Raw genomic sequence first — 22,391 nt, 5'->3', positions numbered from 1 at the left:
GACCACAGCAAAGTGATGAGTTGATTTATGGGTAATGTAAGATTAAGCAATTCCATCTCACATAATACATTAAAAATCATGGTTTTGCAAACACATGACTAAGTCAAGGAATGAGGGGTTGATGTCTTGAATAAAAACATCAGTTCTGTGAATTGCTCCAACTAACGGAAGTTTCATTGCAAAGGGTCAGATATTCATTTGACTAATATTCTCAGTGAGACTTACTTAGGAAACCTGGGATAGTTAGAAGACTGTAGTGATTGACTGCTTTCCTGGTCCTGGTCCTGGTCCTGGTCCTGACTATTGTTCATGTGGGGAGGCCATTACACTTTGGGAGAAACAGAGGAAGCTCTGGCAGATCTATGACAGTTGTTTGAGAATGGATTCCTGTTGTAACTTATAGCTCTGACCTGAGTTTATATCAGACTGCTGACTTTCAAGCTGCTCAAATTAGTACAGGACTAAAGAACAAGATGATTTGTAACCTGGTGCTTCTGATGTCCACCTCTACATTGGTCTATGCTGGAAAGGCTTTTGTTTTAGAGGTCCACCAAGCTTACTGCTCTATATAATGCAAAAAGTGGAAGGACTTAATATTTGCCCAAATTTGTCTCCTAACCTCAGTTTCTCCTCGAGAGACATTTGGTTCAGCTGGGTGAATGCGGATGATGGAACCTGTGGAGTCCTCTACTAGTCAGGTTTGATAAAAGGAGTCAGAGGTGTGCATGTGGAAGGCAACCTTTTGAACGGAGATGTGATGCAGGGAGGATCCTTACCTTAAAACAGGTATCATTGAACCCACTGATGTATGAAAGTAAGAGTGTGGAATTAGCATATTCAGAGTGACTCTCCAAGCTTTTGAGAAAATGAGTCTGCAAACCAAAAGGAATTATGAGGTCTAGGTGGAATTGGTCATGAATGATTTACTAATCTTTAGTATGTGTTTAGTTTAATTTAAAAAAAACAAACAGGGCTTCAGAGATTTCTTTTTTGAGAGGACAACCCAGGAATACATAACATTTGGAAATCTTTTTAGTGGAGGTAGAACTCCTCATTGCAGCAGACATGGCTGATAAAGATCAAAAGGGGCTTGGAAGACAAGACTGAGGTCTTGGCTACACTGGCGCTTTACAGCGCTGCAATTTTCTCACTCGAGTGTGAAAAAACACACCCCTGAGCGCAGCAAGTTACAGCGCTGCAAAGCGCCAGTGTAAACAGTGCCCCAGCGCTGGGAGTGTGGCTCCCAGCACTGCAAGCTAATCCCCACAGGGAGTTGGAGTACCTGCTCCCAGCGCTGGCACCGCGACAACACTCGCACTTCAAAGCGCTGCCGCGGGAGCGCTCCCCCGGCAGCGCTTTGGAGTTTCAAGTGTAGCCAAGCCCTGACAGTAGAATAAGGGCATGTATAGCCAGTAGATTTCACAAAACAGATCTCAAAGACCCAGTGCATCATTTTCCCGAGAATTCTTAAATTGGATTACAACAGAAATACAATTACAATAGAGTAAAATAAAATTTGTAGATTGAGACATCTAATGGATTGATCACCCGGCTACAAACAAGGAACTCTTGCATTCTAATCCCAGTTCTGCAGTCATTAAGCCCCAAATTTTCAAACGTGGTCTTCAATTTTGGGTACCTCTTGTTCTGAGTATCCGGCTAGAGACATTTAAAGCCTGATTATTAGTGGTGTTGAGCAACTACATCTAATGCTGATGTTAATTTAGAGCCTATAAGGATCTGGCTCCAGGTATCCAGAGATGGGCACCCAAATAGTGAGGCGCTCAAGATCAGAGGTTACCTCTTAAAATTTGGGCCTAACTTCTCTATCAGTTTTTTCATCTGTAACAGAAGATGATACTTATCTCACATTGGTGTTCTGAGGATTACGTAATGGTGGTTCAGCACTCTGATAATGTTCAATATTATGTAAGTACCGTTTGCAGTGTTGTAGCCACGTTGGTTACAGGATATTAGAGAGACTAGGTGGGTGAGGTGATATCTTTTATTGGACCAACTTCTGTTGATGAGAGACAAGCTTTTGAGCTTACACAGAGCTCTTCTTCAGGTCAGAAGAGCTCTGTGTAAAGTTAATCTCTCTCACCAACAGATGTAGGTGCAATAAAAGATATTAACTCATCTCCTTTACCCATCACTTAAATGAGAGGGATATTACTAAAACTGTTGAACAAAGATAGAGACCTAGCTTAAACCGGTTATTAATAGAAGGACCTTTGAGACCTGTGGATGAAAAGTGCTGTGGAAATGTAAATATCACTTCAGAAATTGTACTTTTTTTTTCCCATACACATTGATGAAGCACTGCCATTCATTACTTGGCTGTCACTAGAAATGATTTGTATGAAATAAATGGGAATCTCTCCTCCATCTGCTGCGGTGAGTCAGGCCTGGTATCAACAGTGAGAGAGATTGGAGAGTTTAGAAATTGACACAAACTTGCCTTTCCAACCCCCTCGTCTCCTTTGCAAAGATAACCAATGTTAGGGACAAAAATGTCTGACCTGGGTTTCCTCCTAGCAGTGACACAATTAAGTTGTACTTCCAACACCTGAAGATTCTTGGAGCAGCATTGAGGCAGCAGCAGGAGGGAGATGAAATTCCACATGATTCAGCCACGATGACAGCTGACTCAGCCCCAGCTCAGGACCGCGACATTAACGATTGACTAATTTACAGCTGTGAGGGGGTGGATCGGCTGCTTTGGGCCTCTCTCCTTTTTTTAAATCTCAAGCTGCAATTATTGATGCTGCTGCCACTGTGCACACTCCTCACAGGGGGAGGGTATTTAATATCTCAGCACAGCAAATGGTTTCTCTCCGTTTGTCCTTCAGAAGGATTTCTGAATTGTAATGAACAGGTGACATTAAAATCAACAGGTTTTTCTCTTAAACATGCCCATGGAAAAGAGTGGGCAATGAACTCTGGGGATGATGTTCCCTGATTGAAGATATGGTTTGGACAGTTCAGGCAGTATTTGTGTTCTTGTTTCACATGCTGCCCAGCAGTGACATTGCTGACAGCACTGATGGGACCTGCATATTCCAGGTATCTGTTGCAGCTTGGTATCTCACTGTGCTATTACTTTGATGACCTAATGGTATCAGTACTTGCCCACCTGCTTCCAAGAACTGATGAACTGAGAAGTTCAGTCTCCTTCCATTAGTAATTCCTTCCTCAGCCTTGCTATGGCTTATTTAGCTGAACATGGTAGAACCAACTCTTGTGGTCTAGTGGCTGGAGATTGGGAGGCATCCAGGGTCTTTCCTGTTCTCTGTCTTCTGTTCCTGCTCCAAATAATTAAACTTGGGGAAACTGAGGCTCAGTTTTCCATATATGAAATTAGAATAAATTACTTACTCATTGTGGCACAGGGAAAAATAACCAGAGCTAGAAATAGATCCCAGGAGTCTTGCTTGCTAACCACCAGACACCACATTTTTCCTAACTCTATCAGTGATTGTTAACTAGGCCATCATTAGTAGGTGCTGCTTATTGATACTGACGCTGTTTCTGTAAAATCAGATGTGGAATGGTTCCCTTTGGATACAGTACTTCTGCAAGGCAATTGGAACCACTGGACACAAAGACTTCTGCTGAAATTGGACCCTGGAGACTCAGACTGGTGAAATTATAATATGAAAAGAGCCTTAGATGTGTTCAGGTCTCCCGTGTTTGAACTTGCTGCTTTTTCTTCCAGTAAAAGAAGCTAACTAGACTTTCATAACTGCAGAATGGTTAGCGAGTGCCTGACTCTGCACATATTAAGAATGATTATTTTACAAAGTGACAGTTCACCCACCCCTTAACTGAAGGCTGCTCTGGACTTTTCACCTGCTCACACAGATTTCTTTTGGGCTCAACTTACTTTGAGATCTGAAAACAAAACAACATTAAATTATGAACATGTCTCAGTTAATATGCCATTTGAATGAAAACCCATGAATGTGCTTAAAAGAAATGTTATAAACCCTGCTAGGCCTTATTAATTGCTGCATTGCTCCAGTTCTGTAGGGGTGTAACTCCACTGACCAAAAACTGGAGCAAAAATATGGTGAATCATGCCCCTTGAGTTGCTTTTTAATGTTGCAACTCATTTGTACCATGAAGTGTTTAAATCCAGACATTGTAGGAGACAGGGTTGCATCCTCTTGTTTGGAACTGCACATGGGTCTTATCAGGGGAAGCATAAAATCTTCTCATTCATTGCTTCTTGCTGATGAGTCCAGTAAAGGTACAGAAGTAGGTAGGATACAATCAGCTGTTACTTGGTGAATGCTAATTATACTGTAGGTAGCTTCCTCTTTTCCCTTTACAGCCAGAATCCAGGGTTTCTGAATTGGATGGCTGAATGTCTCGGCCAGCATGATTTTATTTCATCTTTATAATGCACTTGAGTGACAAATTCTCATCTAATAGCATTCTTAGAAAACCCTTTATTTCTTTTGGCCTCCTCAGAGATTGACACAATGAAGCTAGCCCGCTCAGTTTTCAGCAAACTCCACGAGATCTGCAGCAGCTGGGTGAAAGACTTTCCGCTTCAAAGGAGGCCCTACCGCTATTATGAGACATCCATCCATGCTATCAAGAACATGCGCAGGAAGATGGAAGACAAGCATGTCTGCATTCCTGACTTCAACATGCTCTTCAACCTTGAGGTAAAGGGGGCTGGTGTGGGTCAGTTAACCTACTGAATATGGGTTTTGGGAAATTAGTAAGCATTTTACTGTGCAAATATTTGTGGGTCTCACAAAATGCCCATGGCCTATATAGGATGAAACAGAAGCTTTCATAAATACTTAGTGCTTATCCCATCCTGCTGTAGCCACTTGTCCAGTTACTGTGTGGCTGTACCCCCATCTCACTGGAATCTGCCTTTTATTGTAAGATTTTCATCCTTCATTTAGGACTAGTTTTGTTCTGTTGTTTAGATGTTGTCATTTACAAGGCTGGTGGCCTTCTCATAATCTAGAAACTTGCATTTTGCTGGCAATAGAAGAGCAGAGAGAACAATATAGGATGCATTCACCATCATGGAGATTGAGAGCAGCATGAGTTCTGCAATGCTCCTAGGATTTAGTGGCCTGAGACTCAACAGTAACAGAGTTCCCCCAGTGGCAGCCAGTGCATTGTGTTACTAATGAGTAAGCTAAGGCAGGATCCTCTACTTGCCTGAAGATTGCCCAGACAGCAGTTAATCACAAACAGAGAAAGAGGTGATGGTGCAACTCATAACTGGTTACTGCTGTCTAGCTGCCTGCTGAGCCAGGCCTGTGCTGCTGGACTACCATGTTTCTTGGGAGAAACATCAAGAAGTCAAAGGAAGGAAAAGAGGTAAAAAACAGTCCTCCTGAGAGAATAGGTTCACAAAAACAGCCACCAGGACCAACTTTTTGGTAGATCCTGGCCCAGGTTTACTTTCATCCATCTCTTTATATCACTTATCAGCAAAATCCTCATGCAAACTTTTCTTCAGATGTAAAATCTCAGACATTGTGAAATGGCAAGTATGTGAAGTAGCAAGGATTACACAACCTGGATCAGTATGATGGAAAAATTGATTTGTATTATACATTGTCAGTTTAATAACCATTTTCTTGCACCCTTAGTTCTTGCCTTTAAGATGTATTATGTTAATGCAAACTGAGATGGGTTGGTGAGTTGTGTGTATGAATTGGGTGCAGAAGCTGATGTCTCTTGCTACTGGAGCATTGTTTCCTCTGTGAGCAGTTTGGGCAAGACAAGAAACCTGAGTTGAAGATGAAGGATTCTGCCTATCTTGATCTGAGAATGTGATCACACTTAATTACCTGATGAGACAATACATATTAATGTATTAATTACAGACACCTGAACTGATGTGGATTGAATAAAAACCGTAGGACAATGTGGCTTCATAGTTTAATGCCCTAGCATTTTATCTCTAAGAAACTGAATTCAAATCTGGATTTATGCATTTTGCTTGCAGCACACGATGGTCTCATCCTGCTGGCTGGCTGTCCAGCTCACAAAGCCTTGCCACACTTTGGTGTGAATGAAAATTTTTATTCAGGAAAAGTTTAGGCATTGAATAACTAAAGCTATAACAAAACAGATGTGAGGTGCATTAGCAGAGCTATGCAGATGCATGCAATTTGTCAACTACACCTCTACCTCGATATAACGCGACCTGATGTAACAAGAATTTGGATATAACGTGGTAAATCAGTGCTCCGGGAGGGCGGGGCTGCGCACTCAAGTGGATCAAAGCAAGTTCAATACAATGCGGTAAGATTTTTTTTGGCTCCCGAGGACAGCGTTACAGCAAGGTAGAGGTGTATATAATCTGTGTATGCATATTCCCACATTACGATAAAGAATTCATATAGCTGAGTTCTCAAGTAGAGATTCTGCCTCTCTAACGGCATTACAGCACTAATGTGAAAGCACAAGGAAGACACCAGTAATCTCAAGTTAAAGGGTTTTAATGACAGTTCAGTTAACCAGCTGCACTGCTTATCTTCATCAGTTTTTGATTCAAGGTTGTCTCTTGGCAGGACCAAGAAGAGCAAGCATATTTTGCAGTATTTGATGGTCATGGAGGGGTGGATGCTGCCATCTATGCCTCCATCCATCTCCATGTGAATTTGGTGCATCAGGAGATGTTTCAACATGATCCAGCGGAGGCACTATGTAGAGCATTCCGGGTGACAGATGAACGCTTTGTTCAGAAGGCAGCCAGAGAGGTGAGTTAGTATCTTATTTGGAGAGACAGAGGGAAAGTTTTTGACTGAAGATTTTTTTTAATATCATTTCTATTTAAAAATGAAAGAAGGTTTTAAGTGAATTTCAAGCTGGGGAGAGATGGAGATAAAACATCCTACACATCTGAATTCAGCTTCTCTCTCAACAACCAGTGCACCCCTGTTCCGGATGGGACTTGACAATCACCATTCCCGTTCCCTTTCATTCCTGTACAACCACATCCCTTGCTTCTTCAGACCTGGTAGGTAGCTTTTTCTGCAGCCAGTACTTGACAGATAGGCTCACTGGCTCTTGTTCACTAGAGCTCATGCATGACACCTCTGTAATGAACCTGGAAAGCAGGAAACCCACCACTGTTCTGGAACCCAAGTCTTCAGGGTGATAAATCACCAGATGGCCAGGGATTGCCATGAATCATTTCAGTGAGCCCTCACGAGGATTAGGAAATGACAGAGATGGATTTGGAAAGGAGTAATGTGCAGTTGTCCTGCCTCTCTCAAAGTTGAAGTTAAAGTAGGGAGCAAAAGGCCGCAGGCTGTGCAAGAGATGCACATTGTCCTACACCCAACGCTGTCTCCCAGGAGCCAAATTGGAATCTTTTTCTTCATGTTGCTTTATTCATGGATGTTACTGACTTAGCATCATCTGAAAGGAAACAATTAAGACTTATAAAAATGGATATTGGGTTGAACCTTACTTATTAGTCACCTTTTGGTTCTCTTGTACCTAGAACTGCAGCCAGTGTACCAATGGCACTGTGTAAATTCAGAGTCACTGACTAAAGCCAGCTGATTCTGAACAAACTGGAAGCACTAGATTTTAGCATCCAACAGAAGTTTTGGTAGAATGGGTATGTACGTAGGGCCTGATGCTGCAGTCCGGGTGCACGCAAACAATACTCACTGACTTTTGGGAGTCACATGCATGTACAGACTGCAGGGGCAGGCCCAGGTCCCTTTAGAAATTTTGAGTTTGAAGTAAGTAAGGTCAAAATCCTCAATTCCATGTTAAATTTCAGAAGGCCTCTTAGATTCCATGGTACATTGTATTTGCCAACTGGTTACTAGTGAACCTGAAATCTTCACAACCTTGGCCAGTGGGTACTGGGTTGAATCTATGCTGTCAATGACACCCTTCTCCTCCTCCTGAAAATACTTTCCCTTACTGCCTGTCCCCAGTACTGCAGTTCTGGCTCTAGGGGGAAAGCTTTTGCTTAAATAGCGCTAGCTCACCTCACATACGGCCTTGACTATTCAGATTTTTAAATAGGACATCGGTACTGGAATGGAATACAGATTCTTCCACTTATGGGGCACTGGTTCAAATCCAGCTCATGGTGGCAGTGGCCAGATACTCAATGACTGTGTTTGCTGGGGAAAGGTCTGAGACTATTGGCTAGTGGATTTGTCTACATCACAGAAACCACCATTACAGTTGGTACTAAGTTCCCCCTTGCAGAGGCCAATGAGTGAATGGGTCAAAGAGGTTTAACTATCACTCCAGGTCAGGGGTCAGCTGCTGTTCACAGCATAGTAGTCCACTGAATAAGCAGAGCACTTCATTCTCCAGGACTGTCAATTCAGCACCTTTCACAACCACTGAAATACATTTATGCAGGGGAGGAGCGGTTCCATTCTTGTGTTCTTATACTTTCTGTGTTTGGTCTTTGATTATTTTTTTTTAATTATTTCATAGTGTCACAAAGACATCACTTTCCTTAGCACTTTTCACGTAAGGTGGATCTCAAGATACTTTGAGTGCGTCACTCTCTGAGGTAGTTAAGTTAAACCAATTCATTTTACAGATGGGAAACTCGGTGCTCAAGAGGGTTACACAGTGAAACAGTGGCAAAACGCAGGATTTGAACATTAGACTTTCACCAGACATACAGGACAAAATTGTGCCTTCAATTACTCGCATTCAGCCACGCTGGCTTTGGGGAAAGAGAATGGAATGGTAGCAAACGCAGGACAAATGCAGCCCCATTTCTCTGTCATTTCAACAGCGCTGTTAATTTGAATGTCAGCATGTTTTTCTTTGAGGGAAGCAGTGAAAACTGTTCCCAGGCATTTCACTTCCAGTTCACCTTCATTTGCCCATTTAAAACTAGTAGATGATATTTTTTCCAGAGCCTGCGGTGTGGCACCACTGGTGTGGTAACATTCATCCGAGGAAATATGCTGCATGTAGCTTGGCTTGGTGACTCCCAGGTGATGCTTGTGAGACAGGGCCAAGCGGTGGAACTAATGAAGCCTCATAAACCGGATAGGGAGGTAAGAATGGCCTGTTTTAACTGAAGATGGATAGCTTTTCACTTTTCATATTTATTTTCTGACTTCAAAGATTTATGATTGCTGTCTGCATATAAAAGAGCTTCTGTACTACTGATCAACTGCCTTTTCTGTCTCCTTTGGAACAGCTGAACAAGCACCTGGCCAGTTACTCCAATTACTTTGGATAAGAGTACTGACTTGTAAAAAGCTTTTGTTCTGATTTGGTACGGGGGCAGGATAAAATCCCTGCAGAAGTTAAAGCACTAATCTTTACAGTATGGGCTCAGGACTGCTGTACATGTGAAAACACCAATACATTGATGAAAGCACCCAGGGTCTTTTTTTGGCAACAGAGACCTGATCAACTCTTATGTTGCCTTGCGGTTTAGGATGAGAAGAAGCGTATCGAGGCCCTCGGAGGCTGTGTGGTCTGGTTTGGGGCCTGGAGAGTGAATGGGAGTTTATCCGTCTCGAGAGCTATTGGTAGGAAATGTACTTTAATTCTTGCATCCATTTCTCTTCCCTGTTTTAATTATCTTTTGGTTTCTATTGATCGCACTATGTAATACAACAGATAAATAGAACCAGAAACAACTGTCTCCATTTTTCTGGAAAACAGATGCTGGTCTAGCCTGTTATTCCAGGAGACTCCTCTAATTTAGGGAAAAGAATAATTGGTTCCTGATGTGAGAATTAATAAGAAGGTTCCCAGGATGCCACCTATCATATCACTCAGCATGCCAATCAAAAACCTGAGATTTGAAATAACTTTGCTTTCCATTTTCCACAGGAGATGCTGAGCACAAGCCATATATTTGTGGAGATGCAGACTCCACCTCCACCGTACTGGATGGGTCTGAAGACTACCTCATTTTAGCCTGTGATGGCTTCTATGACACAGTAAATCCTGATGAGGCTGTGAAGGTGGTGGCTGACCACCTGAAGGAGAATAATGGAGATAGCAGCATGGTGGCACACAAATTAGTGGCATCAGCACGGGATGCTGGCTCCAGTGACAACATCACTGTCATTGTGGTATTTCTCAGGGACATGAATACAGCAGTAGATGTTAGTGAGGATTCAGACTGGACAGAGAACTCTTTTCAAGGAGGACAAGAAGATAATGGGGAAGATAAAGAAAACCATGGAGACTGCAAACGACCATGGCCTCAACATCAGTGCTCAGCACCTGCAGATCTAGGGTATGATGGGCGAGTGGATTCCTTCACTGATAGAACTAGCTTGAGCATAGGGTCCAAAATTCACCTGTTTGAAGACCAACCTTATTTAGACCTGATGAAAACAGAAGCAAGCCAACCTCGGAATGCCAAACATTTGTTACCAGTTCAAGTGTTGAGTCCTGGCCTACCAAAGGGAGTCAATTTGGTTAACAGCTCAACAGTGAAGAATGAAGCTCCAAAAAGCACCGCATCTTCAGTGTCTGGACCTACAGATCCAAGGGGATATTCTGCTTCTCTTAGTTTGAGTTCCACAGGGCAGCACATTTACAGAATGGAGGGTTTATTGCCACACTTTTCTGGATTGGAAAAGGAACAATTCAGATCCTTGGGGAAAAGAGTCTCTGCTTTCTCTCATTTCCACTTCTATAATGCAAAGAGGCGATGTGGAGCCAGGCTCAAACCAAAGTTTCACACACATCTCTTTAATCACAAACCTTCCCATATGGAAGGATTAGGTCCATCCTTACCTGTCCAAAGTGGCAGTAAAATTAGGATGTTGGTAAGAAGTTCTCTGTGGTGGAGGATGAATAGTCACAAAGTTTATGGTGAGAATATGCTCTTGAGTCAAAGACAAAGTAATTGTACACCAGATCCATACCTTTATCAGAGCTGCAAAATATAACCATCCTCCTTGTATCCCCGCTTCAGACAACTAGTTTAGTCAATCCCAGAATAAAAATGGCATCAAAAAAATCAAAAGGTGAGTATTTCAGAACTGTTATGGTTCCCTGTAAAACTCAGCTCAGATGTAAATAGACCAAGGAATTTAAAAAAAAAAAAAAAAAAATTTGTCACAATAAAACTGCTGGTGGTGCCACTAAGTACACCTCCACAAACACATGCACGTAAGTATCTATATTCTCATTCACTAGACAAGCTGGTTAGTTGGCTCAGGTGAATAGACACAGTTAGAAACCATTGAAAAAAATGCAGCTGAAAATAAAGTTGAACCTGCCTGAGATACGTCTATGGAGCAATATTTTTAGAAAGTTATCCTGTCTTAGAATGCTGAATTTTGTAAAGGGTGGGGGGAGAGTTTCCATAAAGTCCAGGTGGCATTTTCTTCTTATTTTCCTTTGTTTATTTAGACTAATTTTGAGAGATATCTATAGAAAACCATCCACTTTGCAGGTAAAAAGACTAAAAGCCATACAGGGTATTAACAGGTAATTTAGGAATGGAGAGACTCATGCTGTAAAATCTGCTCTGTTCTCAGACTCAGATTAAGGTACATACAATTAATTTAGCTATTATTTCCTGTAACATATAATATGGAATATGAAAAAAGTGTTTTTGTATTTTTAAAAAAAATATTCCCCATAGCTAGAGATATAGCATGTGGGGATTTCATAACTTTTTGGTGCTTTTAGTGGCATTTTTATTTGACAGTTTAGGAGGCTGTTGTCCACTGGCTTTAATCTAACAGGACTGTGGTTAATTGCTAGGAGAATGTCATCACACCTTCATCTCAGATGTTGAAAGAAACGGAGTCTGAGGTGATATCCAGGTACAATATGCTGTCACTAAACTGATCAAACTGTAGAACTGCTTGTTAAGAATAATGAACAATTTGATCAGGATTTTGTTTTAGGTTAGTTTCTAGACTGCAAGGGCATAATTTAAAATAAAGTGGAAGTTTTTAGGGATGATAAAATGCTGGAGTGAGTGTGACACTATTACTGAATTCTTGTTATTCCCGATAGATTCAGAAAATGGATGTGAGACTGCTATATTAACCTGAAGCGAATGGAAATGCTGTGGATGTAGATGAATGAGGGTGGTTGCTTTGTTTAGCTGAGATCATAAAATGCACTGACAATCCAGAGCTCTCCTCCAACAAATTTAGATTTGCAGAGAAAGATGGAGAATGTGGGTTGCCCATGTCTATCCCATTGAGCCCATTTGCTTATCGAATTATTAAAAAACAAACACCCCCCCCAACCTATCCTTGAGATGTCTTACTCTTAAAGAAATAGTTAATTAGAACACAAAAGTAATTAAAAACTGCTCCAGTTGAATGTATCGGACAGCATATTAGGTCTCCTGCCATGATAAATAAGTATGAGAATACTCATTTGGCACTGGTATGAATATAAAATGTAATTCTCCAACAGCATTTAATTTTAGCAATGATTTAATATACCACTCAATCTTAGCAGTAACATGTTAAAAATCAGCCTTAGTTAGCCAGAATTTGTTAAAATATTTAAATGTTAAGTAGTCAGGAGAGTCTAAATTATTTGAAACTGTAAGACTTGAACTTTACTGATCTCAGCTTCCTCTTTCAGTCAGTCTTTTAAAAGTCATTTGATGAAATAGTAAAAAGCTGTAAGCAAACAGGAATTGAAGTGTGATTTTAGATTCCTGTAATTATTTTGCAGTTTTTTTAAAACCACAAATATTAAGGAGTCATTGGCTCTTACATTTGTCATCTTACAAAGCCTTAGATGTTGTTAACATTCTTTTCAGATGTATTGTACGTTTCTAATCAGATTTACTACGGAAATTTGAGAAACCACAGAATACTAAAGTATGCAATCTTGCTGTTGCCTTTCATTGTTTAAACTTCACACTAATATAGAAGATGCATTGAAAGTCTCTTCTGTTTGATAGTTGTACTTTTACTGGAAGGTGATGTAAGTGCAATTCCTTGTCCAAGTAAATATATCAAGTTAAAGTTATGGATGATAGAACTTCCCAATGTGCAAGACTGGTTGAAAAGTAATGGAGTGAGTGTATGCTCTCTTGTCAAGGGTGTAGTTCTTTAGGTGTGGATTCATAAATGATCATTCTGCTTCTCAGACCATTTAGGAGGGAAATTGCCATCATAGTTCCTATGTGGTTCAGTGCAAAATATTGTATAAATAGCAAGTGTACATTTCTTCACTATATTCATTTAGAGTAGACAGGAACCATTTGTAAGGTAAGTAAGTCTTTTAAACTTCTATAATATATATAAAGTAGTGGTTATTGGTCTGATACATGCTGCTCTTGATTCTACACACTAGACAAAAAAGCAGTGCTTTGTGAAATGCAATGTTTTCTCTTAATGCCACTGGTGATAGGAAGTAGTTCTCTTCAGTTCAAAATCCTGTGCCCTTATTTGCTGCTTGCTAACGTAAGCAATAAGTTCCCCTCTAACTAATGGTATTTAAATGTTCTGTATCTTGTATTTTGATCGTCCATCTGGTGATAATGTAAAAAAAAAATAGACATATAAAAGTATCTATATAAATGTATTTAATTGTTAATTCTAAGATCGTCTGTGACTTGTTTTGTAATTTTATTGTGTATCTTAGTAGTGGTGAAACTTGTATAACCTTTCCAATAAAGAGCTGAAGTATCCCTTTTTCAAGTTAACACAATCTGCATCAGTTTCAGTTTACCTATTAAACATGTTTTGCAGGAATAAAAGGTAGGTAGTGAAAATAAAATATTGTGTTGGTTTTGAGAAATGGACTTCAGGCTTTTTTGTCTGAAGCAGTTCAGAACTCACTGGTATGCTATTCACTGTGAGTATTAAAGGGATTAATTTAATCTTCCCTCTAATAGTTTCCAGTGTACACTTTTTAAATGTGCAACTCTTGAGGAATGTCTGCTGTTGCAGAGAGCAGTATAGCACCAGACCAGGGAGCTGTTAACCCATTTCAATTTGCACTAAGGGTGAGTGGAAACATGTAAATAACTTTTCTTTACCTAAAAGTGCCATCAGTTGTCCTTGCAAGTAAAAATAATTCATTATTTATTTAGTTTAGTCTGCAGTGTAACATTTAAGGACAATGTCAAAGCAGATTTTAACTTATACCACATTTATAGTGGTACACTGTCAAACTCTGCTCCATTTTTGGAACACAGTGAAAAATGCATTGTGTTATGGACAGAAACATGAGGTACAAGAAATTCAGTGTTTACAGATATGACTGCTGTAGTTCAAGTCCACTATGCTATCCTACCCACCACTGGGTAATTCCTACTCTTGCAGTGTCCTGTTGTAGCACTGAGAAAGATTGATCTAAATTAGTGGCTGTTTTAGCACACTGTATTCACTCATTCAACACTATAGACAAAGCCATTGAAGGGGATACTACAGCTTTGTTCATACCTACAATTTAGGGCAATCTTTCTTTGGATCATAAACTCTGCAACAGCAAATAAAAAACTTTCTACCCTTATAGCATGCAATATATAATAGTGAAACATAAATGCAACCTCTAACTTAAATGTTTGTCCTTTTTCCAGTCATTGTTAATCAGGCTTAAAGCACTGTAGCTGCCAACATTAAAACAGACAGAAACACCCCCCTTCAAAGATTGAGTTCAAATATTTACAAGTTGCCTGCATTTGTTTTCTTTTACTTATATCTATCTATGCTGCATTTCTTTACCTTTAAATTAGAAGAAACTGAAACAGGACTAGGGGAGGTTGGCAGAGATTGATCCTGTCTTCTTCTCAAAGTAGTAACTTGTTTTTAAAACTCCAGGTGTGGTACCAGCTCCTACACAGGTGCTCCTGTTGAGATACTTGTGTTCTCTTGTTCATGAATTCTAATATGTTCTTTATGAAGTGATTAATTTAATCATTTTTATGCTACAGTGTTGGGATCTTTCCATTTGCAACCTTGTTCTACAGCTCATGAGGTCAGTTGTAATCCATGTAACAGTCATCCATATTTTATTTAAGTGTTTACAGATAAGGACTATATTGAAATTTTATCAATCTTAATAAAACAATTAAAACATTTTTCTATGGTCTGCTGTTCTGAATTTGTCTTTAAATAAGTAAACTCACATTCCTTGTGCTAAACTGCTTCTGTACAATAGTCTAATGGGATTTTACTGTTTAGAATTCAAATTGATGCTCTCAATCTAGGGTTAAACTGCTTTTACCTACTACTGAAAATGCATCTGAGTGTCATATGCAGACTAGGAAGCAGGAGCATCTGACCATTGTGGTGCAATTTAAACAAATCTAGACTTAGGAGTAGGTTGTATAAATGCTTTAAGGTTGTAGCTTCCTAAACTGTAGCTTAATTAGTATCTTGTTACCTCTCTCTAGGGGAGCTACGTACTGAATGTTCTCTTATCTATTTTATAACAAAGAAAGGGATGTGCAGGATTTGAATGACATTTAGTTGTAACAGTTCACTTTGTGCCACTTTCAGCAGTAGCCCATTAGTGGAAGTGCAACAATTGCATACTTCAAGCCTAAATTTTTAGATTCCCCGTATTTTTTAAACATTGCTCTTAGCGTTAAATTTTCCACACTGCTTCAAGGACTAAATATCTTAAAACTTTGGCTGGGCTAGTGAGGACTCCAGATACTTGTGGGCTCTGTAAGGCCCCGCAGACCTGGCACGAGTGGCTGTATGATTGGTACACTAGCTGCCTGAGCAGTCTTAACACTTCAAACACATCAGTCCCTCACACTCATTGTACTGAACAGTATGTAAGCAAAAGCATCTAGATGAGAGTTTCCCTATGAAACTGGAGCTAATGTATTTCAGAATACTATACACATAGGAAACAATAAAAATCACAAGTGGAGAGGGAGTCATACACAGAGCAGCTCAAATGGGTTAGTTTTTTTTTTTTTTTTTTTTTGCTGTTTAAAATAAAGATTTTTCCAGGAAATAGGTGTAGATACCTAGCTTTCATTTTTAATCCAAGAACAGGCTCTTGCCCCAGCACCCTTTCCTGGTAAAAACCTTCTAGTTGAAAGTGTAGCACCTAGGTCAACCTTTCAAATAATCAGCTGCTCCCATAGCCCTAGTCATGGCTGTTGGCCCTCAGCTTTACATTATCAAGCAGGACACAAGGTTCTGGACTTGGCAGATGTTCAGAGGACTCAGCTCCTTGATACTTAGAAGCATGAGAATACAGACCAATGGTTTAGATCCACAAATGCAGCCGTACACTTGCTAGTGAACTTGGAACAAAGTGTATGGGCTTCTAGGGCTCTGTAACACTTGATTAACCAAAGACCTACATGAGACATGGAGTCAATTTATTCCCCTCAAGTCTCACATGGCTTAGAATCAACTTGGACTGCTCCTGTAATCAGGATGGGAGGCAATGCTCAGTTAGCAAAACCAGTGAAAGAAGGTTAAATCAAATACACCTCAACATGAATTCAAAAGCCAAGGCTAGAATGCAGGAGCTCAAACTACACCCAATGAATGCTTCTACCTACATCCTCTTCACACAGCCTACCATCTGATGAGTATTGTATTTGAGAGAGCCTAGAACACTGATACACAAACTGATGATACAGCAAACACCACTGCAGTCAAGCTCAAGATAATGACTAAAGAAATCCACATTATATTAGAGACTGAAAGAAGTGGGTATTTGGTTCATGAGGGAGTGTCTAAGGACTATTGGTTGTGGAAGTCACAGAGCATTTCATTTGGAGCAGACTGTGGCCTGAACATACTGGTTCAGCACCACTAGGATGTAGATTTAAAGCCCCCCCGAACTGAACAGTAACTAGGTAGCAGCATAATTCTTTCCCATCAGCATATGCAATCATCCCTGTCCCTTCAAAATAATTTTACACAGTATTTCAATGTTCATTTTATTAACAAAAAGTGCAAACAGTTTTAAACTAAACTATATGATTTGTACGCACTTAAACAGAGGAACATTACATACAAAATGAATGTTTCAGCAAGTACAGTCAGATGAGACAAGAACACTCAACATGTATACACTTATTCATGCTTTTTCACCAGCCAGTTATTCAGCTTTCATTAGAGCTTCACAAAACATTTTAGCAGCTCAAATGCAATGCACAGTGGTAAAAAGTTTGGCAACAATGTTCTCAGTTGGTCCAAATTAGGAGTCTGAAGAAAAACACAAACTAACTCTTGTGCAGGCCACTTTCAGCCTAACTTTAAATAGCTTAGATCCCTATGAATATAACTACAGTGTTATTTCATACCATTAATAATAAAAAGGGAAGGATATTCCCCCACATTCTCTGCTGTATCAGTTGTACGGTAAGGAGACAAATATGAACACGGCTCTAGCACCTTTTGAACATTTGTTCAGAATCTGCATTTGAACCTGCCAAAGCCATGAAGAATACAGTCTTGGTAAGGTTTTTCATAGGGCAACTTGCCCTATGAACAGGTTTAAAACCGCCATGGAAGAACTACATAATTTTTTCCGCACAATGGAGCTTGTGCAACACCCTACGAGAAAAATACAGATGGAATAAATAAGCATCATGAAGTGTGCCTCTTCTCAGGGACACAAGCAGGCTAGTGTTAATCCAACTCTTCAAAGTCTTCTGCAGTCAACAAGCCAATCCTCTACCTAGCCCAAAAGAGACAGTTCATATGCAATCTCAATCATTAAAAATATCAGAGGGGTAGCCGTGTTAGTCTGGATCTGTAAAAGCAGCAAAGAATCCTGTGGCACCTTATAGACTAACAGACGTTTTGGAGCATGAGCTTTCATGGGTGCATCTGACGAAGTGGGTATTCACGCACGAAAGCTCATGCTCCAAAACATCAGTCTATAAGGTGCCACAGGAATCGTTAAAAAGAGCCCATAGTAGTAGCACTATTTTGTGGATTAGAAAGGATTTAGGGTGCTTAAAATTCCCAAGGTAAGTACATAAATACTAAATTAACAACCAGCAAGGAGGAGAATGTGAGCCCCCCACCCCCTCAATCAGCCCTGCTTTGATGCTACATTACCTCTAGCAACTGCATTACCAACAAAGCAGATTAGTTAACAGGTCTTGACACTTTAAGTAAATCAAAGAAATGGAGCAGGATCTCATCTACTTTCAGCAACAATGGGAAAGTGGGCAGTATTTAAAAGTTGTAGGATATTAATTACATAATGCCCTTCCATCTTTATATCCTTCACGTGAATGAGCACTGCAGGGAGCATGTGCATCACACTGGGAGTATTTCACATGGAGGGGTCAGTTTCTTGACAAAGCAAAACTTTATATGGATTTGACCCTTTTATATACTATCAAACCAAATTACAATAAGACTTAAGTTAACTGCCATTAAGTCAATGTTCTTATTTTAGAAATTACCTTGTATTGTCCTCTCCAGTACCAAAGCTGAGGTCTTCAGGGCCTATTTGATCACCTTCAGAAAAAACTGAACACAGCTCTAATACTGAAAAACAATTATATGGCATCCTTAAACACCAAGCTCCCAAACCAGTTAAATTTAAAAATCTGTAATTTAATGAGCTCTATAATTAGCAATTCTTTGAGAGATTAAGATTTCATTCTTAACATATGAAAGACAGATACAAAGTTGGAACCCTTAGTCTGCTCTACAATTTTAAAACTATGATGGTGGCGGTTTCAATTTTTTTGTGAGTCAGCAATGTAACATTTAATGTTATGCTGTAGAGTTCTGCAGTAAACTACTAATTCAGAATAAGACATTGATCTTCTACTGATTATATTAGACTATTATTATTTATTCCAAATCATTAACCAAACTTATTTAGCATTAGCAATCATGTAAACGTTTTAAAAGTACTCTAAGATGTTTTTGAATATTTTCACAGAACAAAATGGTAGACACTTTCAATTCTTAAAACTGAGCTAAAGTATTCAAAAGCAGTTTACTGTCAGTTCAGATGCAAACTCATTATTAGGGGACATTTCAGCTACCACCACTCATTTACTGTTATTTTCTGCAATGAAAATTAAGAATTTACATAATGGGGGCCAAATCCACACTTCTGCCCCAAAGCTAGTCAGATTTTATGCAGAGGGCAGAGACAATCCTACAGCCTACATGCTGGCTGCTATTGTAGCCTACAAAGCAGCTGTATCTCTCCCCAACTGGGATGGTGAATCTGAAGCCACAGGTTCCCATGCCTCTTCCCCTACTCACCACTCTGATACCACAGCTTTGCAGCAACCATGGGACCTGCTGTCCACAGCAGATGCTCTCTGCATCCTGCCATCACACAATGCCATAAGATTACACCTGTTCTGTGGCTTTCAGCCTTGGACAAGGGCAAGTTAGAGATGGAAGAAACCTGATAGGTCATTTAGACTACTCTATCGTGCTTTATCAAGTCTACTTTGAAGTAACTCCAGGCAAGGGGACTTCTGCTGGAAGACTGGTCCTGTCCTGGATTTCAAAGTTAGGAAAAGTTCACTCTCGCTTTCTTTAACTCCATTTTAAAAATGAGATCTCAAGCACCAACTGATAATATTTGGAAGGCTTCATTTGGCACCAACACTTGCACAGTTTTGGAAATAACTTAGCCCCGAATAGTATCCTTTACCCACAAGAACCATGAGCCATGTCAGGAGTAGCATTTGGAAAGCTGCCCCCTCTGATTGCACAATATAATTGTTCTACCTTCACTTGAGGGCTGGACATCAAAGGCATGATTAAACGCATCTGAGGTGGATGTGGCATCCTCTTGCTCTTCATTTTCTGTGTCACATTCAATGTCGCTATCGCTGCTTGTGCCTGGCAGGAGGTGAAGGACGTGCTTCTGACATAGCCCAGCTGCAAAGAGCAAAGGAGAACCTGCTGCAATGAAATTCCTGTAGCCACAAAGTTCTCAGCTTCCTTTCTTTCCCAAGATGCACCGACATCAAATTCTCAGGCTTGGCAGGAGAACAAGATAAAGTGAGCAGTGTGTAAACTTATTTACCAAAGCACTAAGGGATCAATAGCAGAACATGCTTGGGGAACAGTTTTTAAAATGTTCTGTCTGGTTATCTTACTCAATGGAGACTTAAAGAAGCAACCCTATAAAAATCCAACTGAATGGTGTAAGTGTGAACTTGTATAACTGCATTTCCTTTCTGTTTTAGTGGCTTTCCTCAGCTGGCAGCCAGCCCATTCTTACCAATGCTTCAGTGGACCACTGTAAATGAACTGAAGTCCAAATATTTTTTACTAGTTTTAAGACATGTCATGGCCTTTTAAGCAGACTTATAGGCCAACTCCTCCAAGCAGCAACACATTTCAATCAGGTTAACTTTCCTATTCAGAGGTCACAAACACATGACATGATTTTCCTCCAAATATATCTCATCCTATTTCTCTCAAATGAAGACAGCCCCTTGTCTTGCCACTACTTGAAACTAATTAGTAAGGCTCCATGTCTGTCACAGAAATCATGGATTCCGTGACCTGTGACTTCTGCAGCAGCTGGCTCCGGGGCTGCCCGAGCAGATCAGGCAGCCCCTAGGCCAGTCGCACCAGCCATTGCTGGGGCAGTTTGGGTGTGGGAGGGAGCTCAGGGCTGAGGCAGGGGATTGGGAGCTGCAGGGACACGCCACCTGCTTTTGGGGAGCTGTGCGGAAACAAGTAGGGAGCCTACTAGACCCACCAACCCTCCCACCCCAACATCAGCAGGAGTCCTGAGCCACATGCCACCGCCCAGCCTCCCTCCTCCAGCACTGGTCCTGAGCTGCCCAGCCCCTCTCCCCTTGCAAGGGTCCTGGGCTGCACACCAACAGCACCCTGGCCAGCCCAAGTTTTAGTCAGGGGTATATAGTACAAGTCATGGACAGATCACGGACCATGAATTTTTGTTTACTGCCCATGACCTGTCCATGACTTTTACTAAAAATACCTGTGACTAAAATGTAGCCTTAATGATTAGTGGTTGAAAACTAACCAAAACAGGAGGAAAGTACACAGGTTTTATGGTGTTTGGATTGGTTAGCTTTGTGCTGGCTAACAGCTGATGGACTGAGTGGCACTGATGACTAACAAGATGCCAATGGTTTTGCAGTACAGTCCCCCAAAGCAAAGATGTTCCACTCCTTGCCCATACACCCCAAGTCAACTAAACGAGTAGTAAGATTTCCAAAACTCTTCATATAAATTTCTCCCCCTGCCCAAACCCCTTTATTTCAAAAGATCTTATCACAAGACTTAATGCAAATGGTTCTGAGAAAACAGCAATTCCAGGTGCTCTTCCAACTGCTTTGCCCAAGAGTTGACTGGACTCTTAAAATGGCACAAAACAGCTTCTTTGACGTATTGTGAAATTCTAGGCACTGTCATCTTCGAGCAGACCTAAGTAAGAAAAATGTAAATGTGACTCCTTCAACTGCCCTTTTCTCTGAAGACTTTCTGGAATTACAATTGTATAAATGCACAAGCACAACATGTTGACCTGACATTGAAGTCAGATGGAGAAACTGGGTTTGCTCTTATGTATGAAACATGCTCCCAAAGAAAAAGCTAGTTCTCAAAATTCACAGCTAATCATAGCTACCTGAAAACAAATGGTTATGCTACTGCAATTTTTCTTTTGTGAAAGGAAATAAATTGTAATATTTGTTTCCTGGGGTTTTAACAATGAAATATTTTACTTAAATTTCCTTTTTCCCCCTCTTAATGCTTCCTCCTGTAAGAGGGGAACTGCAGGAACACATCATGATCACGCTGCAGTGACTAAGAGAAGAAATTCAGTTTTATGTCACAGAGACCTTCTGCAAATGCCAACACCTACACAATATTGCACACTGCAGATAGAGATGGATGCTAGCACCTTAATATAGGCTTTGAGCTACAATTCATCAGTCATTGAAATTCAAATTAGCGCAGGGGTGGAAGGCAGCAGAGTTTTAGCAGATATGAAACACACTTCTGCATGGAGTATCAATAAGAAAGCCAACAATATTTTCTCCAGCACGGAAAGACAAGGTGAAAGAGACAGGAATGCATTTTCACAGGGCCAGCTTTATGAACTGTGGGGCCCAATTTGAATACCTGGCAGTGGTCCGGGGCTTTGGCAGGGGCGGGGGTGTGTATGTGTCCACTCTGGGTCTTCCATAGCACCAAAGGACTCCCCGCTGCTGAACACCCGGAGTGGAACACCCCCACCCCAAAATGCTGCTGAAGACCCGGTTTTCAACAACTGTGAGATTTCTTCTGATTTTCAGAGGAATTAGTGGACCTTGCTTACTGCAAAACCCAATTTAAACTAGACTTAAGAGGTGTCCAGTGCAGACATGATCCCAATCACCACCAGACTTATCCCTGCAAGCAGAAGCCTTATACCCAAATAAGGTCTCTTGCCGTATTTTAACAGGAACACAAGTGCAATCCATCTTTTAAATTAGTAATTTGCCAAACCTCATCTCTAAAGCTAAG

General features: G+C 40.6%; 2 protein-coding genes across 4 annotated transcripts in view; one reads left to right on the top strand and one right to left on the bottom strand.

Annotated features, from left to right (window-relative positions):
• The window catches only part of PPM1E (protein phosphatase, Mg2+/Mn2+ dependent 1E), a 121,579-nt gene extending 106,563 nt beyond the window's left edge, over nucleotides 1-15,016 (top strand). For both annotated transcript variants that reach the window (XM_050928787.1, XM_050928788.1), the window contains 5 exons: nucleotides 4,477-4,676; nucleotides 6,555-6,743; nucleotides 8,892-9,035; nucleotides 9,425-9,518; nucleotides 9,826-15,016. In XM_050928787.1, coding sequence (XP_050784744.1) covers nucleotides 4,477-4,676; nucleotides 6,555-6,743; nucleotides 8,892-9,035; nucleotides 9,425-9,518; nucleotides 9,826-10,898 — 1,700 coding nt within the window. In that variant the 3' untranslated portion in view covers nucleotides 10,899-15,016. The remainder of the gene's footprint in view (nucleotides 1-4,476; nucleotides 4,677-6,554; nucleotides 6,744-8,891; nucleotides 9,036-9,424; nucleotides 9,519-9,825) is intronic.
• A 1,819-nt stretch (nucleotides 15,017-16,835) lies between these two features.
• Nucleotides 16,836-22,391, bottom strand: part of TRIM37 (tripartite motif containing 37) — a 56,663-nt gene continuing 51,107 nt past the window's right edge. Inside the window, exons 23-25 of one of the 2 annotated variants that reach the window (XM_050928780.1) lie at nucleotides 19,629-19,781; nucleotides 18,332-18,416; nucleotides 16,836-17,592 (exon numbers count right to left, since the gene is read on the bottom strand). In XM_050928780.1, the coding sequence (XP_050784737.1) occupies nucleotides 17,589-17,592; nucleotides 18,332-18,416; nucleotides 19,629-19,781 (242 nt within the window). In that variant the 3' untranslated portion in view covers nucleotides 16,836-17,588. The other variant, XM_050928779.1, reaches the window with a different exon arrangement.

Source organism: Gopherus flavomarginatus, chromosome 19 (genome assembly GCF_025201925.1).
Source record: "Gopherus flavomarginatus isolate rGopFla2 chromosome 19, rGopFla2.mat.asm, whole genome shotgun sequence".
NCBI classification, from domain to species: domain Eukaryota; kingdom Metazoa; phylum Chordata; order Testudines; family Testudinidae; genus Gopherus; species Gopherus flavomarginatus.
The sequence above is the reverse complement of the archived record's forward strand: the minus strand, read 5'-3'. Positions and strand labels throughout refer to the sequence as shown.